At 39.9% G+C, this 24,778-nt stretch overlaps 1 protein-coding gene across 1 annotated transcript; it reads left to right on the plus strand.

Annotated features, from left to right (window-relative positions):
* Window positions 1-3,870: 3,870 nt before the first annotated feature.
* LOC111749985 (guanine nucleotide-binding protein G(I)/G(S)/G(O) subunit gamma-5-like) lies at window positions 3,871-5,952 on the plus strand. The gene is given in 3 exon segments (XM_064279685.1): window positions 3,871-3,896; window positions 5,397-5,617; window positions 5,620-5,952. Coding segments are annotated over 3 exon segments (312 nt in total). The 3' UTR covers window positions 5,685-5,952.
* Window positions 5,953-24,778: the final 18,826 nt, after the last annotated feature.

The following is a 24,778-nucleotide window of genomic DNA, read 5'->3' on the forward strand; positions in this document are numbered from 1 at the left end:
AACACTGGCCACTTAGATCACTTGCCTTAAATATGTTAATATATCCAGTGATCTAATTCTTGAAAAATTAGAAAGTGTATCACAGGAATGAACTCAAAAGTATAAATCTATAAAGATGATCAGAGCAGAGTTATTCTGGCAGCAGAAAACTGAAATCTCCTAAACATGGCATAATAAAGTAATGGTAAATGATGACATATTAATTTGATGGAGAACAGCCATTTAAAATAATGATAAATACCAGGAAATAACTTAGAAACATACCTTCAGGAAACTACATAAACATTGAGGTGGTAGTTGTCACATCTGTCCAACCCTGAGTCTTTAATCCATTTCAATTCATCCACACAGCATCCAGCAAGAAAATGAGTGTCCAGGCCTCCTGATTACAAAGTCCTTGTCTCTTCCTATGTCCCCACTCTTAAGAAAAGAAATCCTTCTTACTCTTTTTTTAAATCTACTGGTTATTGTATTTTGGATTTTGTTACCCAGTCCTAGCTCATCTCTCACCCCTTGGTTCTGACCACAGGTTTAGTTTTATCTTATATGATTCTCAGTGCCTTTTTTTTTTTTTTTAATTGTGGTTTAGGTGAAAGTTTAGAGCTCATTAGTTTTTCATTCGAAAATTTATGTACATATCGTTTTATGACATTGGTTGCAATCTCCACAATGTGACAGCACTCTCCCCTTCTCCGATCCCCACCCCCACCCTGCCACCCCTGGGCTCCCTGTGTCCATTTGTCTAATATTCCTGTAATTTCCTGCCTCCTCATCTTGCTTTTGGGCAAGAGTTGCCCTTTTGGTCTCGTACATTTGATTGAACTAAGAAGCACATTCTTCACATGTGTTGTTTGTTTCATAAGTCTGTCTAATTTTTGTCTGAAAAGTGGGCTTTGGAATTGGTTTCAGTTCTGAGTTAGCAGAGTTTCCAGGGGCCATAGTCTTGGAGGTTCCTCCCTCCAGTCTCTGTCAGACCAGTGAGCCTGGTCTTTTTTTGTGTGTGTGTGAATTTGCATTTTGTTCTACATCTTTCTCCCGCTCTGTTTGGGACACTGTATTGTGATCCTTGTCAAAGCAGTTGGTGGTGGTAGCCGTATACCATCTAGTTCTTCTGGGTTCAGGCTAGTGGAATTTATGATTCATGTGGTCCTTTAGTCCTTTGGACTAATCTTTCACTGGTGTCTTTGGCTGTCTTCATTCTCCTTTGCTCTGGATGGGATGGGACCAATAGATGTACCTTAGATGGCCCTTCGAAAGCTTTTAAGACCAGAGACACTACTCACCAAAGTGGGATGTATGAACTATGTTATAACAATTAACCTAGATGTCCCCTGTCACTATGGTTCCCAGCCCTCAGACACAGCAACTTGGTCCCTCACGGTGTCTGGATGTGTCTTGGAAATGTTTACGACTTTGCTTTGGTCACGTTGTGCTGACTTCCCTGATATTGTGTATTGTCTTTCCCTTCACCAAGACTGACACTTGTGTGCTGCTATCTAGTGATTTCCTCTCCCCATCCCTCCTCACCCTCATAACCATCAGAGAATTTTTTTTTTCCTGTGAGTAAATTTTCTTGAGTTTTTATAACAGCGATCTCATACAATATTTGTCCTTTTGTAGTTGACTTATTTCACTTGGGAAAACGTCCTCCAGATTCATCCATGTTGTGAGATGTTTTGAAGATTCATCATTGTTCTTTATCATTGCATAGTATTCTATTGTGTGTATGTACCATAATTTGTTTATCCAATTATCTGTTGATGGCAGTTAGGTTGTTTCCATCTTTGTGCTATTGTGAATAGTGCTGCAATGAACATGGGTGTGCATATGTCTATTCGTGTGATGGCTCTTATTTCTCTAGGATATATTGCTAGGAATGGGATTGCTGGGTCATATTGTGTTTCTATTTCTAGCTTTTTAAGGAAGAACTATATTGTTTTCCATAGTGGTTGTACCATTTACATTTCCACCAGCAATCCCTAAGAGTTTGAATCTCTTTGCAACCAACCTCTCCATATTTATTATTTTCTGTTTTTTTTTTTTTGCTTAGTGCCAGTATTGTCGGGGTAAGAAGGTATCTCATTGAAGTTATAATATGCTTTTTTCTAATGGCTAATGATCGCAAGTATTTCCTCATTTGTCTGTTAGCTACCTGAATGTCTTCTTTGGTGAACTGTGTATTCATATCTTTTGCCCATTTTTAAATTGGATTATTTGCCTTTTTGTCATTGAAGTGTTGAAGTATCTTGTAGATTATAGAGATTAGACCCTTGTTGGATATGCCACAGCCAAAAATTTTTCCCAGTCTGTAGATTCTCTTTTTACTCTTCTGGTGAAAACTTTTGATGAGCATAAGCATTTAATTTTTAGGAGCTCCCATTTATCTACTTTCTCTTCTGGCATTTGTACATTGTTAGTTATGGTTCGTATACCATTTATGCCATGTATCAGGGCCCCTAGCATTGTCCTTATTTCTCTTCCATGAGCTTTATTGTTTTAGGTTTTATATATAGGTCTTTGATCCATTTTGAGTTAGTTTTTGTGTATGGCGTGAGATATGGATCCTGTTTCATTTTTCTATAGATGGACATCCTGTTATGCCGGCATCATTTGTTAAAGAGACTATCTTTTCCCCACTTAATGGACTTTGGTCCTTGTCAAAAATCAACTGCTTGTGGATGGATGGATTTACATGTGGGTTCTGAATTCTGTTCCATTGGTCTGTGTGTCTGTTGTTGTACCAGTACCAGGCTGTTCTAACTACTGTGGCTATATAATTGTTTTACATCAGATTTTTTGAGGCCTTCCACTTTATTCTTCTTCTTCAGTAATGCTTTCCTTATCTGGGGCCTCTTCCCTTTCCATATAAAGTTGGCTATTTGTTCCTCCATCTGGTTAAAGAATGCTGTTGGAACTTGAATTGGAATTGCCTTGTATCTGTAGATCACTTTGCGTAGTACTGACGTTTTCGTGGTGTTGAGTCTTCCTATTAATGAGCACGATATGCTTTTCCATTTATGTAGGTCAATTTTGGTTTTATGCAGTAGTGTTTTGTAGTTTTCTTTGTGTAGATCTTTTACATCCTTGGTTAGATTTATTCTTATGTATTTTATCCTCGGGAGCTATTGTAAATGGTATTGATTTGGCGATTTCCTTTTCAAAGCTCTCTTTATTGGTGTCGAGGAATCCAGTTGATTTTTATATGTTAATCTTATATTCTGCTATTTTGCCTAAATCTGCTATTAGTGCCAGTAACTTTTTTGTGGATTCTTTGGAGTTTTCTATGTATAGGATCATATCATCTATGAATAGCAATAGTTTTACTACTTTCTTACCAATTTGGATGCCCTTTATTTCCTTTTCTCACATCATTGCTCTAGCTAGGACTTCCAGCACAATGTTGAATAAGAGTGGTGATAAAGGGCATCCTTGTCTGGTTCCCATTTTCAAGCAGAATACTTTCAGTCTCTCTCTGTTGAGAAAGATGTTGACTGTTGATTTTATACAAACACCTTTTATTTTGTTGGGGAATTGTTCTTCTATTCCTATTTTTTCTGAGCGTTTTTATCATGAATGGGTGTTGGCCTATGTCAAATGCCTTTTCAGTGTTGATTGAAATGATCATGTGATTCTTTTGTTTTATTTATGGGCTGGATTATGTTGATTAATTTTCTAATGTTGAGCCATCCTTGCATACCACTTGGTCATGATATTTTATTTTTTTGGATATGCTGTTGAATTCCATTGGCTAGAGTTTTGTTGAGAATTTTTGCTTGTATATTCATGACAGCCTCAATTCTTTTTGAGGGCACCTGATCACTGCCTTGCTCCAGCCCTTTGGTCTCCAAGCTCAGTGTATAAACTAGGACAATGGTCGTAAAGAAAACCCTGGTCGCGTAGTGGTTAAGACCTACAGCTGCTAACCAAAGGTTGGCAGTTCGAATCCACAAGGCACTTCTTGGAAACCTTATGGGGTAGTTCTACTCTGTCCTTTGGGGTCACTATGAGTCAGCATTGACTCGGTGACAATGGGATGGTTGCAAATAGCTGATACCAATCCAGATTGCAAAAAGGAAAATGAAAAAGATGGGATAGAGGCATGTATTATGAGAATACAGGGGCATCTCTTGGGCTCAGAAGAGGACATGGAATGAGGGGTGTCATTGCTGATGTCAGATGGACCTTGGCTGAAAGAGATTACCAGAGAGGTGTTTACCTGTGTTTGATTGGCTATACAAAGACATTTAACTGCATGGATCATAGCAAATTATGGATAACATTGGGAAGAATGAGAATTCCAGAACACTTAATTGGGCTCATGTGGAACCTGTACATAGACCTAGAGGCAGTAATTTGAACTGTATGGCTTTAAATCAGGAAAGGTGTGGCCAAGGTTGTATCCTTTCACCATACTTATTCAACCTATATGTTGAGCAAATAATCTGAAAAGCCAGACTATATGAAGAAGAACAGGGTTTCAGGATTGGAAGAAGACTTATTAACAACCTGTGATATGCATATGACACAATTTTGCTTACTGAAAGTGAAGAGGGCTTGAAGCACTTACTGATGAAGACCAAAGACCACACACAGACTTCAGTATGTATTACATCTCAACATAAAGAAAACAAAAATCTTCACAACTGGACCAATAAGCAACATCATGATAAACAGAGAAAAGTTTGAAGTTGTCAAGAATTTCTTTTACTTTGATCCATAATCAATACCTGTGAAAGTAGTAGTCAAGAAATCAAATGATGCATTGCATTGGGCAAATCTGCTGCAAAAGACCTCTCTAAAGTGTTAAAAAGCAAAGATGTTTCTTTGAGGATAAGGTATGCCTGACCCATGTCATTATATTTTCAATAGTCTCATATGCATGTGCGGGCTGAAAATAAGGAAGACTGAAGAAGAATTGATGCCTTTGAATTATGCATTGGTGAAGAATATTGAATCTACCTTGAACTGTCAAAAGAACGAACAAAACTGTCTCGGAAGAAGTACAACCAGAATGCTCCTTAGAAGCAAGGATGGTGGGAAGACCCTCAAGAAGATGGATTGACACAGTGGCTGCAACAATGGGCTCAAACATAGCAACAATTTGCAAAGATGATGCAGAACCATTCAGTGTTTTGTTCTATTATACATAGGATGGTTATGGGTCAGAACCAACTCGAGGGTACCTAAAAATAACAACATCTTCATTCAAGAAATGCCCAGGAGAGGGAATCTAATAGGTTAATTTTGGTTCAGATATCCATCATCGGTCCAATCAACAATAGCCAGGGAGGCAGAGTTACACAGCTGGAACAGGACTTCAAGGTATTCACCCTTTGATGGAGGGCCAGGTAGAAGAAAGGAAGTTCCAAAAGAAAATAAGAAGTCTGTCTCTGAAGTTTGCTTTGCATCTCAAAAAATGTGTACCTCTACGGAGCGACTGACCTAGAGATAAGAATCAGCCCGACTTTCTGGTGCATCAAGTCTGGCTCCTCCAGCTTTGCCGCTGTAAAGAAAGTGATTCAGCAGCTCTGGCTGGAAGCTGGGCTCAACCGCATGAAGGTTTCCCAGGAAGCTGCAGACCTGAAACAATTCTGTCTGCAGAATGCTTAACATGACCCCTGCTGACTGGAGTATCTTCAAGTACATATGCCTTTAGATCCCAGAAAGTCTGTTTGTTTTTGTAGTAAAATGAATCCTTCAAAGGTTTCCTAAACCACTTTTCATGAACCAGTGAATATTAAAAGGAAAGCTAAATTTTGAAACCTGTACAAAAGTTTATCCCTGTAGCACATGTGCCATACTATACAAATTTCTACTTTTGTTGATCCTTAATATCTACCTCTGAATTTTTATTAATTTCTATTTCACAAAGGTAATTATTTTATGGACATTGGCAGGCACATATAATAAAATACTTCTTATAAAAAAATGTGTACCTCATGTACCCAGTATCCATCCACTTGACTGTGACTCTGAAGGTCTGTCTCTGGACACCTGAAAGGGAGAGTGGTAGACTGGTACAATAATGGCCCTTAATGACCTGTGCCTAGCTGTATACATGTCCTTGGGTAATCCCTTCACACATTGACTCTGGGTGTGGCTATGGGACTTGGCTTTGGCTAATGAGACAATAGCAAATCTGACTCAAGCCAAGGCTTGAACAGCACTTGGGCATTGGCTGTTGCCATCTCTTGCTCTGGAGAACCCTACTAGCACCATGCAAAAAAGCCCAGGATGGTCTGCTGATGAAGGAGAGATCATGACACATCTCCAGCTATCTCAACCATTCAGTTGAGGATCCAGGTGTGTGAGCAAGAACAGTCCCACCCAGACCAACCCAGACCAGAAGAAGTGCCCAGGTGACTTACAGAATCATGAAAAGTAATAAATGTTTGTTGTTTTAGGCACTAAATTTTGGAGTAGTTTGTTACACAGCAAATTGGTACCTAGTTTGTGGTGCTGCTATTACAAAAACCTAAAACCTGTGGCACTGGATTTGAATGAACAGTGAGCAGAGGCTGGAAAAACACTGAGGAAAGTGTAATCAAGGCTGGAAAAGAGACAAACTGTTGGTGAAGACTGGGAAAATCGTGAGGAGATTGCTATAGCAGGCTGGAAAAAATGGTGACCCATGCTAATATAGCAGAAAAAAAAACTAGCAAAACTTGGGTTGAAAATAAAACTATTTTCTATCTCTAGTGCCTGCAGCTGCACCCTCCACCCGCCCCAATAAATAAATAAATAAACCAAACCCATTACCATTGAGTGGATTCCTACTCCCATTGGCCCTATAGGACACAGTAGAAATGCCCCACAGGGTTTCCAAAGAACGACTGGTGGATTTGAACCACTGACCTTTTGATCAGCAGCCACAGCTCTTAACCACTCCCAGTAAAAGATTCTCAGAATAAGAAATGGCCTCAGGGTAAAGATTAAATCAAGAGTATGGCTATTACGACCCACTGTTAAGACTTCCGATTTAAGGTGGTTCTCAGGTAGACAAAGGAGCTTCTAAGAATCTTAAGGGTATTGTTTCCATAGCCACCAAACATAGATAAAAACCTGATAAAAAGAATTGTGAATGTGACTTTGGGGCAGTGGTGGAATTAAGTGAAAATCACAGAACGCCTATAACATTTTAAAGAGAGTTGTACTGAAAACAAAACAAAACAAACAGCCAACTTGGAGTTCACAAATTGCAAAACGGCCTCTGGCCTCCGACTTTCTAAAGGCGAGAAACAGGCTACAATTGACTCAGTTGAAAACACAGAACATTTCTTATGACAAAGGAAGTTGTCTCAGAAGACAAAATCAATATCCCAGAGAAAGAAGCCAAGAGCTAAGGAGGACAATGGTTCAGGCAGCTACCCCTAGGGAACAGAACTGGATCTTCCTCTCAGACTAGAGGATCTGGCACCATAGCCTGGCTGGATTCCAGAATTCTCATGAATCAGTGACTGCTATATGCCTCCCATTCATTCCTTTTTCAAAGGGAAGTTTATTTATTTCGATTATCCTGTTCCTGCCTCCTTATTGTTTGTAGAGTGTGTGCAGAGCACATAACTTGTCTCTTCAGTTTACAGGTCTCTAGATCTATAGGAGCAGTAGCAGGTAACTGCACCTGAGGAGCCTCATCCTTATTTGGACTTGATAAAAATCACAGAATTCTGGACTTCAAGCCTGATGCTATAGATTGGATAAGACTTAGTGGTAGCCATGGTGGGGAGTCCCCAGGAGAGAGTGAGTACATTTGCATGTGAAAGAAACATGAATAATTAGAATTAGAGAGAGGCCTCTGTTCTATTTTTGTATTAAGGACCTCCAGTGATTCATGCCTTCAGATAGTCCCTTCCACCACTGATGCTGGGCTTGGCCATGTGACTTACTTTGTTCAATGAGACATCAGTAAATATGATACAAGCTGAGGCTCAGAGAAACACTTGCTTATTGGGGCTGGCGTTCTCTTGCTGCATGGAACCCTTCCACCACCATATGAACAAGTCTAGACTGACCTATTGAAGGATAAGAGACCATATAGGGAGAGGCCCCAGTTGTCCCAAATATCCCAGCTGGGGTCTCAAAGATGTGAGTTCCATCCCAGCTGAGATGGTCCAGACCAGAAAACACACCATTATCCCATAGAATCATGTTTGTTGTTTTAAGTCATTAGTATTTTCTTTCCCTGACTTTATTGTGGTAAAATATATAAAATAAAAATCTTGCCATTTTAATAATTTTTGTAGGTCACGTGATTTTTTGTTATTATTATTTTTTATTTTGGTGAAGTACATACAAAGATACACCATTTCAACAATTTCTACATGTACAATTCAGTGACGTTGGTACACTCTTCAAGTTGTGCTATCATTCTCACTATCCTTTTCCAAATTATTCCAACACTGTTATCTTAAACTCACTCCTCCCTAAGCTTCCCATCCAACCTTTCGAGTTGTTGTCAGTTTGATCTCACATACGTAATTCTTTAAAAGAGCGCAATGGTCAAAGCAGATGTACTTTACTAACTAAGATAAGCTGTTTTTGTTTGTTTGGTTATTTGGTTGGTTGCTTGCTTGGTTGCTTGGCTGGCTGGCTGGCTGGCCGGCTGGTTGGCTGGTTGGTTGGTTGGTTGGTTGGCTGGTTGGTTGGTTCAAAGGAGATTTCAGGAGATAGTTTTGGTTTAAGTTCAAAGTATAAAGAGTATGTCAAGGCAATAATTTTTAGGTTCATCCAGCCTCAATGGCTCCAGAAAGTCTAGGTTACATTGAGAATTTGAAATTCTGTTCTGCATTTTCCACATTTTGATCAGGATTCTTCTCTAGAATCTTTGATTAAAATGTTTTGTGATGATAGCCAGGCACCGTTCACTGCTGGTCTCACGTCAGAGGAGACAGTTGTTTACAGAGGCAACCAGGCATGCATTCAATTTCTTCCTCTGATTCCTGACTCTCTTTCTCTCTGCATTTTAACAATTTTAAAGTGTACAATTTAGCAGCATTAATTACATTCACCGTGTTGTGCAAGCATCATCATTATCTATTTCTAAAGTTTTTCATCACCTCCAACAGAAACTCAATATTCCTTAAGCAATAGTTCCCATCCTTCTTTCCTCCAGCCCCTAGTAACCATTAATAAAATTTTATATCTGTATTCATTTGCCTATTCTAGATAGTTAATATAAGTGGGATCATGCACAGTTTGTCCTTTTGTGTCTGACTTATTCACTTAGCATGTTTGCAAGTTTCATCCGTGTCATAGTATGTATCAGAGCTTCATTTCTCTTTACTAAGTCATTAAGTTTTAAGGTGGTTTATTTTGCAGCAAAAGCTAACCAACACAGAGAGGCTCAAATGGGTAAATAAGCAAATGGAAGACCAAGGAGGAGACATTGAAGTGGAGGAACCTCTGGCAAAAGTGGACCCAGGTGTAGGGGCAGTTCCCCAAGACAAACTTAGGCAATTCACAAGTAGAGACCACACTGTGGTCAGTGGGATCCAGAAAGAAGAAAGTGCCAAAAGTTAAGTCTAATGGGGAAATCCAAGTTGGAAATTGAAGCAGGAGCAATAAGTTTGGAAGTTTGTGGGATTAAGAAGAGGGAAGGTGAGAGGAGTAAATGGATCAGCACAAGTGATTCAGAAATAAAGCTTTGAACAAGAGAAGGTCCTAATTTTCCTTTTCTGAAGTGACTAACGGATACTTCGTGAAGCGTGTGTTAGAATTACTGAATCTGAATCTATGAGGGTGTGAATCTGTGCTGTTAACAGGCTTCCCAAGGAATTTTAATGTATACTTTGCAGTAAACAGTCCTACATATCAAGCTTTGTCAAGCCACAAAAGTTTCTGTTACACCCTTTCCCCAGGACAACGAGTGTTCCCTTATCACAAACATAGCTAAGAAAGATCAGTGTTTCTCAAATTCAGATACATATTGGAATTACATGGGAAACTTGAAAATAATATAAATCCTTAGGTTCTGTTGTTGTTAGTTGCTGTCAAGTCGATTTCAACTCATGGGGACCCCATGTGTGTAAAATAGAACGGCTCCTTAGGGTTTCAAGACTGTGGTCTTTCAAAAGCAGATCACCAGGGCTATCTTCCAGGGTACATCTGGGTGGGTTTGAACCCCAACTTCTCAGCTAGTAGTTGAGAGTTTAACCATTTGTGCCACCCAGGACTCTAGGTTCTATTTCATACCTATTAAATATGAATCTTGGAAAGTGGGATCTAGGCCCCAGCATTTTGAAAGTTTCCAGATGACTGGATTATGGGGTGAGAAGAACCTGGAAGAGATGATGCAATTCCTAAACCAAGAGCCCAATAGGTGTCTTAGAAATTAGTAATAGCAGAAACTCTCTGACCTTCCTCATTTTTATATGTTTGGCTATTGATCTAAATGGCTATTAACCTCAAAGATCAGTGTTAGGAACTTCGTGACTAATGGCTATTTCTTAATCAAAAATGAAATAGCACTTAATTTCATAATGTAATAAAAGTCATCTGAGCATGAATCAGCAAATATTATCATTCAAATAGAGACTAAAGTAATCTATGAAAATATATTTTGCTTAAATTGTTAAACAAGATTCCAAGATATTGTCCAAAAAAATAAAAAGTCTGGTACCATAAATAAACACAACCACCCTGGTATCTAAGACAATAAAAGTGTAGTGGGGACAGACCCAAGAGTAAATGTTCTGTCTAAAGGCATTCAGATTTCAGGAGAAAAAAAAAAAAAAAAATACCCTTTGAGGCGGCCAAAAAAAAACAGGGTTGAAGGCCAAATTAGCTCACTGGCTTCCAACTTGTGGACCTCTGACTCATAAATAAAAATGATAAAATATAGAAATAAATCTAAGTACAGAATTAGAATAGATAATGAGTCAGGGAAGGTTTTAAAGAAGGGATGGCCATGAAAATATTTTAAAGGATGGGGATTACTATTTTTTTTATACTTCTTAAATTTTCTCTTTGAAATAGTTTCACTTACAAACTTGTTACAAAAATGTGAGACCTCCTGTGTACTCTTCATCCAGATCATCCCCAAAGTTAACATCTAAGGACAATGATCAAAATCCAGAAATTTTCACTTATACATGCTATTATCTAATTAACAGACCTTTTTTAATATCACCAGTTGTCTCATTGATGTCGTTTTTCTGCTCCAGGGCCTAGTTCAGAATCACACATTGCATTTAGTTGTCATATCTTCTTAGTTTTCTTTAATCTGGAATCTTTTTTTTTTTCTCTTTGCCTTTCATGACCTTGGCGTTTTTTTTTTTTTTGCAATGCACGGTCATTTATTTTACGGAATGGCCCTTAGTTTGGGTTTGTTTGGCATTCGTTCATGATTAAATTGAGGTTATACAATTTTTGAACAAATACACAAGAAGTGGTGCTATATCTTTCTTAGCACGTCATAAGTGGAGACATATGATGATGACTTGCACCATTACCGTGATGAAACTTTTGATCACTAAATTAAGATGGTACCTTCCAGTTTTCTCTATTGTAATGTCACAATTTTTCCCTTTGTGATTAACAAGAAACTTGTGGGGAAGGCAAGGTCATGGAAACTCCACAGACACGTCTGATCTCCCTGAGGGACCAAAATGGTGGGCTGAGGGCTGTAGGAACCATGGCCTTGGGGAACATCTAGGTCAATTGGCATAACATATTTTATAAAGAAAATGTTCTACATTCTACTTTGGTGAGTAGCTTCTGGGGTCCTTAAAGCCTGTGAGTAGCCATCTAAGATACAACACTGGTCTCGTCCCTTCGGGAGCAAGGGAGAATGACAAAAACTAAAGATACAAGGGAAAGATTAGTCCAAAGGACTAACAGACCACATCTACCACGGCCTCCACCAGACTGAGTTCAGTACAATTAGATGGTGCCTGGCTACCACCACTGACTGCTCTGACAGGGATTACAATAGAGGTTTGCAGACAGAGCTGGAGGAAAATGTAGAACAAAATTCTAACTCACAAAAAAAGACCAGACTTGCTAGTCTGGCAGAGACTGGAGAAACCCCAAGAAAACCCCAGATACCCTTTTAGCTCAGTAATGAAGTCACTTCTGAGGTTCACCCTTCAGTCAAAAATTAGACAGGCCCATAAAACAAAACAAGACTAAAGGGGCACACCAGCCCAGGGGCAAAGACTAGAAGGCAGAAGGGAAGAGGAACGCTGGTGAAAGGGAATCCAAAGTCGAGAAGGGGGAGTGTTGACATGTTGTGGGGTTGTTAATCAATGTCATAAAACAGCATGTGTACTTACTGTTCAGTGAGAAACTAGCTTGTTCTGTAAACCTTCATCTGAAGTACAATTAAAAAAAAAAAAAAACTTGTGGGGAGATATTTTGAGACTATGTTAAAACCCTGTTTCTCATCATAATTTTTCCCACTAATTTTACCCTTTATTGGTGATTCTTGTCCGAAACAATTGTTAGTGTAGTGTTGGCCAAATGGTGATTTTCCTATTGCATTATTCCTTCTACATTTATTTGTTGGTATTCTGTTGTAAAAAAGAGTTTTTCTTCCCCCCCCCATTTATTTATTTGTTTATTTATATCAGTATTGTCTCCTGAATTCTTCATCCGTTACTAGCATTATTTATTTTGTTGGTGAAAGTTTCCTAGATTCGGTCACTGGAACCTCCTTCAAGTTGGCTCCTGTGTCCTTTTGGCATAACCCCATCACTTTTTTTTTTTTAACTTCCTTATTTCTGGCATCATACAATATGTCAAGTCCATCTTGTACTTTCCCTGTCTTACACCCAGAATCAGCCATTTCTCTAAGGAATCCTTACAACTTTCATTGAAGAATGGTGTCCAGAAACCAAGATCTGGGAACTAAGTGTGTTCGTTGGTGCTAGGTGTCATTGTCTGTAGGCCCTCGCTTCCGACAGAGCTGAGAAATACATGTGAACACACACACACTCATCTATGTCTATTTCTGTATCTCCCTATGTTTTGAAAACCATGAGTTTAAGTGATACGTCTAATCCTAACCCAACACCACAAGTTCATTTTAGCCTTTCCACTTTCCTTGTCTATAACTCCTTTCTCTGACAGAAACCTGGCTCCATTTGCTACAATATATTAACTTATGTTTAATTATAGAATACACACAAACTAGTTTCAGACAGTCTGCTCCTTTGACTACAAAAAACCTATAAATACCCATCTTCTAATACATGTTTACATAAAACACATTTACTTTGTCTCCAAAGATGGATAGACAAAATGTCCAATTCCTGCATCTAGCTCCAAGTTCAAGGCTTTTGGGTGATATGCAAATTTCTTCTTTCACTCTTGACATAGCTCTTTGTTATCTGGCAAATTATGGCTAAAACAAACTTATCAATCCCTAACACATTCAATTAAACAATAGTGGAGAAGAAACAAGGATAACTGAAATAAAAATTTGGGAAACATACACCCAGATACACATTGGACTATGTACCAAAGTTCATACCAGACATAATTTTCCTAGGATGGGATGTGACTTGGGGTTGAGAATATGGCTCAAACAGTTCAGTTGGGATGACTATCAAGACTTTGGCTTGGAAATGCAGGTATCAAGGATTTCCTTTCTTCTTCTCGGCATCATGGTGTCGTAATGCTCTTGACAGTGGATGAGTATCTTTGTTAATCAATCTTGCAGCCTCTGGTTTTGTTCTCTAGTAGACTTTCCTTTATCCATTGATCTCATGGCCATATCTAGGAAGTCTACCTTTTTTTTTTTTTTTAGGGGGTGCATAATTTTAGTATCTCTTTTTCTATGTGACTTCAAAAATCCTGACGTTGCCATAGGAATGTAGAGTCACTAATTGTTGTTCACCAGGATTGGGTTTTCTTTAACAATATAACTCCTTTATAAATTTAGTTGTCATCAGTATATCTGACTGTAGTCTTTCCCATGGTCTAGGAAACATAGACAGAAAGCCTGTCTCTTGTCATGCATTTGAGTCTAGAAATTTCTATTGTCTAACAATAGGCCTCTGTTACATTATCATCCCCTAAGACTTTAGTGTAATGGCTGCTATTTTTGTCTTGGCTTCTGCTTCTAGACCGCTTCTGACAATAACTTGGAGAAGAATAATTTTCTCCCTGCCCCCAGGGTATGTCGCAGCTTTACTTGTTCTCTATGTTAGATGGAGGCTGCTTTTTGGAAAGTATTTGGTGGTGGTCTGAGAGGTTAGGCTTATCTTTTGCCCCAGTATTACTTCCTATCTTTATTTGTATGGAACTTTAGAGTCTTTGGCCTTTACAGCACTACTAGATTCCAGGATCTTGGACTTTCAGTCATTTTGGATTGCAGTCCATAGTCAGACAGGGTCTTTTAAGTGAGATCATACTTTTTTCCTTCCAGATGGGTCACTTCATGTTGAGATTGCCTCTTTATTGTAGGACCTCACTGTAATCCAAAATCCTGGCTTTTTCCTGACATTTTCTGTGATGCTTCAGCCTTGTAGCACAGGACCTGAGTCTCAACAGACCACTGCTCTTTACCTCATCACTCTGCCCAGACAAGCCTACATTTTAAGGTTTGTATTTATCATATCCCACTCCTGGAACCAAATTCTATGTAAGTTATACATTCTTTGTCTGTAAGAAAACAGAAGACGTGACTGAAATTAGTTTAGACAAAAAAAAAAAAGTGTTGCCTCTTATAACTCGAAATTCAGGGATAAGACAAGCTTCAGAGTCAGCTTCTGATTGTGATCCACTCAGCTGTGCCTTTTGGTGTTCTCCACCTCCTTAGGATTCTCCAATCCTGGTAGAAAAACGGCAACAGATATTCCTACCTTTACGTGCTCACCCTCTGATTCTGAGTGGAAGATGAAACAAAACAACTCCAATGCTAGCATTGCATACTGTTGTGGTTGTTGTCGGTTGCCATCAAGCCGATTCCCACTCATGGCAACCCCATGTATGCTGAGTAGAACTGCTCCATTGAATTTTCAAAGCTGTAATCTTTCGGAAGAAGATGGCCAGGACTTTCTTTTAAGGCACCTGTGGATAGGTTCGAACCTCCAACTTTTTGGCTAGCAGTTGAGTGCTTGACCACTCTGTACCACCCAGGGACTCATATTCCATGCTAGCTAGCAACCTAGTATTTACCCTGACTGGACTGTTTAAGTTACATGGCCAACCTAAACCAGTGAGGAGTTGAATATGTGTGGCATAGGCCAATCAGAGCCCATTCCATGTGACTGGATATTTAATTGAAAACAAGGCATCATTAGAAAGGGGAAAGCGGATAACTAACAGTAGCCATTTATCCATTACCTCTTATTTTCAGGCCTGTTTTTTTTTTTTTTTTTCTGCTCACTAATATATATTTTTTAATAATATTAATCAGTATCTGAAATTATCTTATTTAGCCACCTCCCTTTGAAGAATCTAAGGTTCCATGAGATCAGGTACATTATCTAATTGTTCATTGTACTTGTAGTTAATGCCTCGCGTTCAATAAATAGTTCCTGAGTGAATGAATGAGTGCATTGTCTTTTTCCTGTATCTCAAGCCTTTCAGCACAATGTCCTAACCCACTAGGTCATGCATACTTCATTGGAAATGCCTGGGCTTAAGGCTTCACAGCTGGTAAGTGGATGGCCAAAACCTGAGCCGAGGCTTGCTGACTCCACATACCATGCATTTCTGACTATTCCAAACTACTCTAAAAAAAAAATTTTTAATTTATGTGTAAAAATAAGCCCCCAGAGTTTTAACACAGCTGTGTTCAGAACACATGTAGGGATACATAAAACATGCTGACAGCTAGTATTGAAAGAGTAATTTGAAAGATTAACAGGAGTCTAAAACTGGCATGAACTGATATTTGCTTTTCTGATTTGGCGCTATCAACATGCTCCAAGTTAAAATCACAGCCTGCCTAATAGTACAGGAAAGCATGGAATGATTTGTTGCTAGCCTGGTTTCTCATTTTTGTTATGGAAATAGTATAAGACACATTATGATTTTGCTTATTGTGTGCTGCCCCTGTTGAAAATAAAATGTTTTTATCTTACAGTGTGGTAGAGAAGCCTGATCAGTAAGAAGGAAGCTAACATTAACTGATTGTCTACCATGAGCTAGGTACTTCATTCATTCTTTTATTTACATCTTTTCACTTGTATCCATTCATTGAACACTGATCGAGAACCTTCCACATAGCCGGCATTAGCTAGGGGCCAGGGATACAGTATTGAGCTCAGGCTAATGAGATTTGAGTCCCTTGGTGGTACAGATGGTTAAGGCCCCTCTACTCAGAGGTACCTCAGAAGAAAAGTCTGGCGATCTGCTTCTGAAAGGTTACAGCCTTGAAAATCTTACGGGGCTATCTTCTTTGAAACACATGGGGTCACCATGAGTTGGAATGGACTTGACAGCAACCTGTGTGGTTTCTTCTGTGTTGTGTTTAGGGGAACATTATATTACATTGATTAAGAGAATAAACTTTGGAGGCAAAAAATCTGAGTCCAAACCCTGGCTTTGTTGTGTCCTCTGAGATCCTGGAAGTCCCTGGGGGATGTAAATAGTTAATGTATTTGGCTGCTAGCCAAAAGGTTGGGGGTTCAAGTCCACCTAGAGGCACCTTGGAAGAAAGACCTGGAGATCTACTTCCAAAAAATCAGTGATTAAAAACCTTGTGGAGCACAGCTCTGCTCTAACACATATGGGGTCACCATGAGTCGGAATCAATTCAATGGCAACTTTTTTTTTTTTACTAGTAAGATCCTGGGTATAAATGGTTAACTTATCTGTGTCTTAGTTTCTTTATCCCATGGAATTGTTCTTTATCTCACATAAAGTTGTTTTGTGAGGCTTAAGTGAGATAATATACGTGCTGTATTTGCTGTGTCTAGTATAGTGCCTGATATACGGTAGTAGTTCAGTTAGGTGTTATTTTTATTACCAGGTGGTCTGTACCCTCAAGTTGCTTGTAATGAAGTGTGGGAAACAGACATAAGTCTTTGCACTTAATCGTCCCCAAATTGCTGCAAAGTAAGTAGTATTTCTTCCATTTCACGAGCAAGAAAATTGAGAATTTCAATAGTTCATTGAAGGCTCCAATTAGTGGCTGAAAGAGCCAGAATTCAAAATTCAAAACATGCCTGGCTCTGAAGCCCAAGGTCTCTCCAATTATCTGGAGGAGAAATTGAGAGGCAGAGGTTCTAGCCCCCATTCTAGACCAGTAGTTCTCAACTCTGAAGAGCTTTTAAAAAATATATCAAATGCCAGGACCCTGTTTCTAATCAACTAAATCAGAACACCAAGATTAAGGCCTAGGCATTGGGCATTTCCAAAATTTCCCTAGGAGATCCTAATGTGCAACCAATGCTGAGATCTTTGCTCAAGGCTCTTCCAGCCATAACCATCTGATCTTTCCATTTATGACCTCAGCTGTCAGAATAAAACCAAAGCTGATAGGAACAGCAATGTTCCAGGATTTTCCTCGACAGTGGCTTTGCGATCATCACTGTGTACTTTAGAGGAGAAGGCAGTGCAGACAGTGTTCCCTTGCCCGAGGTCACAATCATGGGGCGATAAAACACACTAAAGTGTCCACATGGTACCCAGCAGCTGCATGCATGCTTGTGAAGGAGAGTGGTGAGAATTCAGCCTCCTTCTTCAATGATGGGTTGACAGATCAACAGCATCCTCCACACATGGAGGAAGAAGCAGGCTGGGAAATGTCCCAAACAAATGCAGCTGCTCTTTGTTTCCGGAGAGGATGCCAATAACATTTTGTTCCTTGGGGTTCCCAGGAATGAAAATGTGTGCATAGCTATAAAAACAAACAAACCCATAGGGATAATTATCATACTTACCGATATGTCACATAGATACTTACGTAAGCTGATTAAATGATAACCTACATTTCTCTTTGTACTCTACCATAGACTTTATAGTGAGACATTCTATGAAGAGTAGAAGGGTAGTTCATTGGTCACTGGACAGCCTCTGGGATGTTTCAGCCACTCAGAGGTCACAGCTTCTGCAGCTCCCTATGCTGGGGTCATTTCAGGAACTCATCCCAGAGTCTGATCCACAGAAATCTAACCTGCCCACTCTCTGATTTGGTCCTCAGAGTCATTCTGTGAAATACACAGCCAGGGTCGTGACCTCCAACTTTTCAGAGCTGAAAAATGAGGTTAAGAAACGATAAGTAACTTATTCATAGCCCAGTTCAAGCATATATCTCTAGATTCTGAATTCTCAAGTTTTTGGTTGGATCAGGAGAAAAGTATACTCTTTGAAGATACCATAGACTAGTGTCTTAGTTTCCTAGTGCTGCTGTAACAGAAATACTGTAAGTGGGTGGCTTTAAAGAACAGAAATTTATTTTCTCACTGTTTAGGAGGCTAGACATCTGGATTCAGGGCACTGGTTATAGGGAAAGGCTCTCTCTTTGTTGACTATGGGGGAAATCCTTTTTTTTTTTCCAAATTGTACTTTAGGTGAAGGCTTACCGAACAAACTAGCTTCTCATTAAACAGTATGTATACGGTTTATAACATTGATTAACAACCCCACGACATGTCAACACTCTCCCTTCTCGACATTAGGTTCCTATTACCAGCTTTCCTGGCCCCTCCTGCCTTCTAGTCCTTGTCTGGGGGAAGATTCTTGTCTCAGGTTCTGGAGCCCTGACATTCCTCAGCTCCTTGATGATCTTCACATGGTATCTATCTCCCCTACCCCATTTTTGCTTGCTTGTCTCTGTGTCTATTCTGTTCCTTATAACTCAGAAGTGATTAGGTTTAGGACACATCCTACAGTGATATGGTCTCGTTAACATAACAAAGAAAACCCTCTTTCCAAATAGGATTATATCCACAAGTATAGCAGTTAGGATTTCAACACATATTTTGGAAGAACACAATTCAGTCCATAACAACTAGAAACCAACCAACCAAATGAAAGCTGAGACTTTCTAATAATGGCACAAGTATTGGATTCTGACTACTTGTTACTAAAATGGTTTTAACTACTTTGCTTCCTCTGTGGGATCCCGGCATCCAAGAATACTATACACATAAAATAGCTGTCTTAATTTTGATTCTCTCCAGGGTTTCCCACTAAGACAAGAATTTGGGTTTTAGTAGTTTATTTGAGAGGCAATCTCAAGAAACACTGTAAGAGAGTGGAGATGTGAGACATGGAAGAGAGGCAAGCCAATACAGGATGCATGAATGAATTGGTTACTGCTATTGGCACTTGGGGCACAAAGCCATTGGGGATCCTCTGAGAGACTATGTGGAGCATGCATCTGAATCAACTCATGGAGGCCCAAGGGAGCTGGGATTTATCCTCCACCTCCAATCCTTCAATGATTAATGCTCTCCTCTGGGGCACTTTTAGCCTGCCCTGCACTTGGGCTGAGCTCATTCTGATGCCAAAGAATACCTCAGGAAGAGAAGGAAACGACAGGAAGCCATGGGTGTGCATGGGAATTATCACAGACAACCCTGGGGAGGCCAGGAAGATATAACTTGGGTTCCTACCATGTCTGCAACAATAATTAACATTCCTGACTGCTTACCATGGTACCAGGCTTTGTTCCAAGTATTTCACATGCATTAACTCAGTCCTCACAACAACTCTTTCAGGTACCTATTACCACTACCATTTAAAAAAGGATAAATCTGAGGCATGGAAAGGTTCTAGAATTTGCTCAAGGTCACACAATTAGGAAGAGGCAGAGCAAGGCTGTGTCTGGCGTCTTTACCTCTGTGCTCTTAGATGATAAATACTATAGATTCTGTGAAAAACTGAACCCATCTTTCTGAACAAAGCTTCTTATCATGCTTTACAACTACAAATTCTTATATTTCAATACAGAACTTGACTTTTGGACTCTCAGTGTTACATTTTGGACTATCTGCACAGCTCTTTACATCCAATTCTCTATATTTGAGAATCTATACAGAGAAGAACTTTGGGGACCTCTTCATATCCAAAGCAGATGATGTCAGATTATCAAAGACACAGTCCTGCCAAAAAAAAAGGAAAGTCAGTGTTACAGAAATGAAAGGAGTATTTTTATATGTCAATCACCAGGATTGCACTCTCCAAAGTTTTTCACAAAATCACGTTATACAAAGACTTCTCTCCCTACAATCCTTGCTCAGATAACTGATCTGAAATTTTGAATTGCCTGGATGCTATAGGGAGCAATCATAAAACAACTTGATTTTTCCTTCATCCACTGACCTTCTCTGCTGGATTGCTCTTCCTCATGTCCGGATGGAATCTCAGCCAGATCCCTCACCTTTTCCAGTCACTCTCAGGTATCAAGGATGTCTCATTTTCAGGTATTGAAAAGACTAGTTCATCTAATCCAAAACTTTAATCTCTTATATATTTCAGAGCTCCTCTCCCATTTCCAGACTGGTCCTGGACTCAGATACTTGCAATAGAGAAGTGGGGGATGGTATTGATCAGGTATTGATCAGTTCTTTATTCACCCTGAAACATTTTCTCTTCAACTTACTCTGCTGCTTGTAACTCCTCCAGGCCCAAGGCAAGGGGAGGGAAGAGAGATAAAGGGGCAATAAGCCTTGCTTGATTAGCAATGTGGTAATATGGTCCTACTGGTTGCAACAATGGGTTTAATCATAACAATGATTGTGAGGTTGGTGCAGGACAAGGCAGTGTTTTGCTCTGTTTTACATAGGTTCACTCTGAGTCAGAAATGACTCGAAGGTACCTAACAACAATGTGATTCTAGTGCCCTCTACATGGCAGATCTTGGCTTTTTCTTTCACCCATCCCTTTTCTTCATTCTTTGGAGACCTCCTTGCTGGGGACGCCTCCCTGGGGAGAATAATGTGCCCTGGCTAATCCCTCAAGTCCCTCTCTACTCCTGCATGACAGCTTACCTACCCACAAGTCCCTGTCTACTGGGATGTCTAGTCCCCACGGGCAGTTCCCTTGTGCAGGGTCCTTTCAAGACCATCAGAGCCTGGCTTTCATCTGAGATCCTCCCTGACCCACAGATGACACCCACCCTCCCTGACCTAAGGTGGAAGTGTTATTTGCTTTCTCTTCAGCCCTCTCTCTTTGCCCTACCATTGAGGGTAATTCCATCAGCTATCCTTTTTAGAATTCTGTAGGCTCTGTGCCCTTCCAACTCTGGGGAACACTTGTCAAACTTTCCTAAGAATTCTTTCTGATCCCATGGCATCTCCAGAACTCTGCAGTTATGCAAGCAATTAGTTTGGGAGAAGGTGATGAGATGGTTTCTACCTTCCTGGTCAACACCCTCACATCCCCTATCTTTTTCCCCCTATAGCCAACAACACACTTGATTTGAGTAGGAAGAGGGGAGGAAATATTCCCAAATTCAGAAAAATTCTCCCTCACTAACCTCTCAGCAGTGTTATTGCTCATTTTTATGTGTAGGTAAAGGGGGCGATGGGCTGTCGGTTGCAAAACTGATTCCAACCTCTTGTCAAGTCCTGTTCATGGTCTAGCACCTAGGCCATCAGCTTTGGAGCTTCAGCCAAGAGCAGGGCCCATCCTATTTAACACCTTGTTACAAGAGGAAGAGCAATGGCCACTCCTCTAGGCTGGCTTACATAAAGCCCTGCTTAGACATGTTTGAGAGTAATCCAATTACCTTCCCATCTCTTTAAACATTTGGTTCTAATATTCACAGACTTCAGCTTTGTTTCTTGTTTTCTCCGACCATAGGACAATTCCTAAATTGCTTGAAAAGTAGGGAAAATACCGTTCTTTCTTTTAGGCATATGAAAAAATAAACCAAGTAATAATAGAGAAAAGTGATTCAAAGACCCATGGCTCCACCAACATACAGGCCATTTAACAATAAAGAAGCCTTAACAAAAGTGTGATCAGATTATCAGCTTTTGAAAGCAGTCCTCCCCTCCTCCACTAGTGCTTAGCCCAGGAAGAAACTTGATATGAATTAAGTTGAATTCCCAAACTAAATAATTTCCATTTCCACCCCTGGGGAGGAGGAGGGAAGGAATTATCATGAGACTATATTTTTAAATGCCTAGTAAAGCTTCAAATTCAAAGAAATATAAGTCTCTCTGCCTCTCTATATCGATATAGATTTCAATCTTCTGTTTTTACAGGTGATCTATAAGCCATTCCATCAGTGTCCTGTTTTTCCTTAAAGAGAATCTGTGTGAGTCATCATAGCCATAAAACTATATGACTGAACACTGCTAATGACACTACTTTTAACGGGAAGAGAACAATGGCTTCAATTCTCTGACAGCACCATCTTACTCAGTCATAGATTTTCTGTCAACGTACAGCCAAGAGTCATGCTTCGCTGGGCAGAGAGTCTGGCATCCTGTCTTTGTGGAAGATTGGAGCAGGTCACCAACACAACTCAGATGGGCAGTGGACTGCAGCTTCCTAGAATCCCTGTTGAAGCCAGGCGTCTGCCTGGCCAAGGGGAGCAGCCCTTTCTCAGAGCTGGCAGAGCCCAGCCACCCACTCTCCACGGGCTTTTGGCTGCCCAGAGCCAGGCATTTCCACTCAGTGCGAGCCAGGCATATAGGGCAAAACTTCTCCCCCTTCCCCTTTCACATGACATCAGTCGACACAAGTGCCAAAGTACAGGAGATTGGTTTAATAACTGTGATTTAGTCTTTTCCCTCAAAATAAAAATAATGTATCTTCAAATTACAACATCTTCCTTTAAAAATATTTGACAGGATATTTATAGAACGGCAGTACTAGCCATGGAACCCAGCTCAGGATCTTCCTTTCCAAGCGTTTCCACACACATTAGCTCATTAGGGTTAACGCTGAGGAAATTGATAGTTCCACTATTGGGACTAGCCTCAGGGCACATAGCTAGTGACTTCCAGAATTTCCTCACCCTCAGAGTCCTGTGGCCTTGACTGAGGAGAGGAATGCAGTGTAGCAATTTTAAAAGAAAGGTTTATTTTTTTCTGATTACAGAGCTAATTTATGTTCCTCTTAGAAAATTGGAAAAAAGCAGAAAACACCAGGAAGAAAAGAAAAATCACCCATATTCCCAGACAAGCATGACGACTGCTGTAAAAATTGGTGTGTATAATTTCACGTGCATATTTTTTCTTCAAAAATGGTTTTTTTCTTGCACACTGTTTTTCCATGAAGCTTCTTTCATTTTCTTCACAATTATAAAAGTAATGCATCCTTATTATAGAAAGATCAGAAAACTCGGATAAGCATAAAGAACATCACAAACATTCCATAATCCCACCCACCACGAGGCAACCATTATAAAGCAATTTAATTGAATTTGCCATTTAGAAAGACCATAAATTTGTCACATACCTCCAAGACAAGGGTAAGATGTTTTAGGGACGATTAAGAAACCAATACTCTGCTATTATCGTTATCCTTACTTAGAATCAAAGCTGATTAGTCTAGAATGTCTCTTTGTTTCAGCTTTCGCGTATTCACAAATATAAGCAAGAGTTTCCAATCAGCTTCACATGAATACTTTCGGGATTGATAATATAACATTGGTTGGGAATTGTGAATGCTCTTAAAGAAATTGAGAGTCTCCAGGCCATGAACCACATTCATTCAGTCTGGGTTCCCCGTTGCCAGGTCAGACCACACAGTGTTGGAACCACAGGAACACAGTAGAAGGTGGTTTGGCTGGAGGCAGGCAATCCAGATTCGTCTTGGCCAGAGAATGAGAGGAGATGACAAAGCAGAGGAGAATGTGGAGACACATCATCTCTGCATAGTCAGAATCACCCAAGCCACATCCAGGTGCAGGTGCTAAAGGCTTTGAAGGGGGAAGAGAGCTCTTTTTCCTAGGGCATTTGCACTGACTTTTTTTGAAACGAATTTTTTTTAACTGTATCTCTAAATTGCCTTGAAAATGGTAGTGAGCATGGGGAGTGGCCCACCTGATCTTATTAGCTTGCTGATATTGCCGTATGTCTGCATAAATTGAGTAGATACAATGACTTAACAACTGCCCAAATAGGCAGCACCAGGTTTAGAAGACGAATAGGTTCTGACGCCCCAAAACGCAAAGTCTCAGTGGAAACTCTTAAGACAGGTGGATTCTTGTCATGGCTGCAAAGAGGATCCCAGAAGCAAGTGCTGTTGCTACCTATCAAAAATTAAACAGGACAAAACAATTGAACAGATGAAACAATTACGTACACTTATTCAGTCTTATAATAATTATAATACTTTGTCTTCTCAAGCCACCCTTTGAAATCTTCTATTCAGCTCTTCTACTTCGTCATTTCTCCCTTTCGTTTTAACTACTCAGTGTTCAAGAGCAGGTTTCAGAGTCTCTTCTGACATCCAATTTGGTCTTTCTGTCTTTTTAATGACCTCTTGCTTTCTTCATGCATAACGTCCTTGATGTCATTCCACAACTCATCTAGCCTTCAATCATTAGTGTTCAATGTGTCAAATCTCTTCTTGAGATGGTCTCTAAATTCAGGTGGGATATACTCAAGGGTCTTGTGGATATTCTTGGGATACACTTGGGTCTTGTGGACTTGTTCTAATTTTCTTCAGTTTCTACTTTAACTTGCCTGTGAGCAATTCATGGTCTGCCCCATAGTTGCCCCCAGCCTTGTTCTGACTGGTGATATTGAGCTTTTCCAATGTCTCTTTCTGCAGGTGTAGTTGATTTGATTCCTGTGTATTCCATCTCACGAGGTCCATGTGTATAGCTGCCATTTACGCTGGTGAAAAAAGGTATTTGCAGTGAAGAAGTCATTGGTCTTGCAAAACTCTATCATTACCAAAATTCTATCTCCAGCATCTT

Source organism: Loxodonta africana, chromosome 2, assembly GCF_030014295.1.
Source record: "Loxodonta africana isolate mLoxAfr1 chromosome 2, mLoxAfr1.hap2, whole genome shotgun sequence".
Classification (NCBI taxonomy): domain Eukaryota; kingdom Metazoa; phylum Chordata; class Mammalia; order Proboscidea; family Elephantidae; genus Loxodonta; species Loxodonta africana.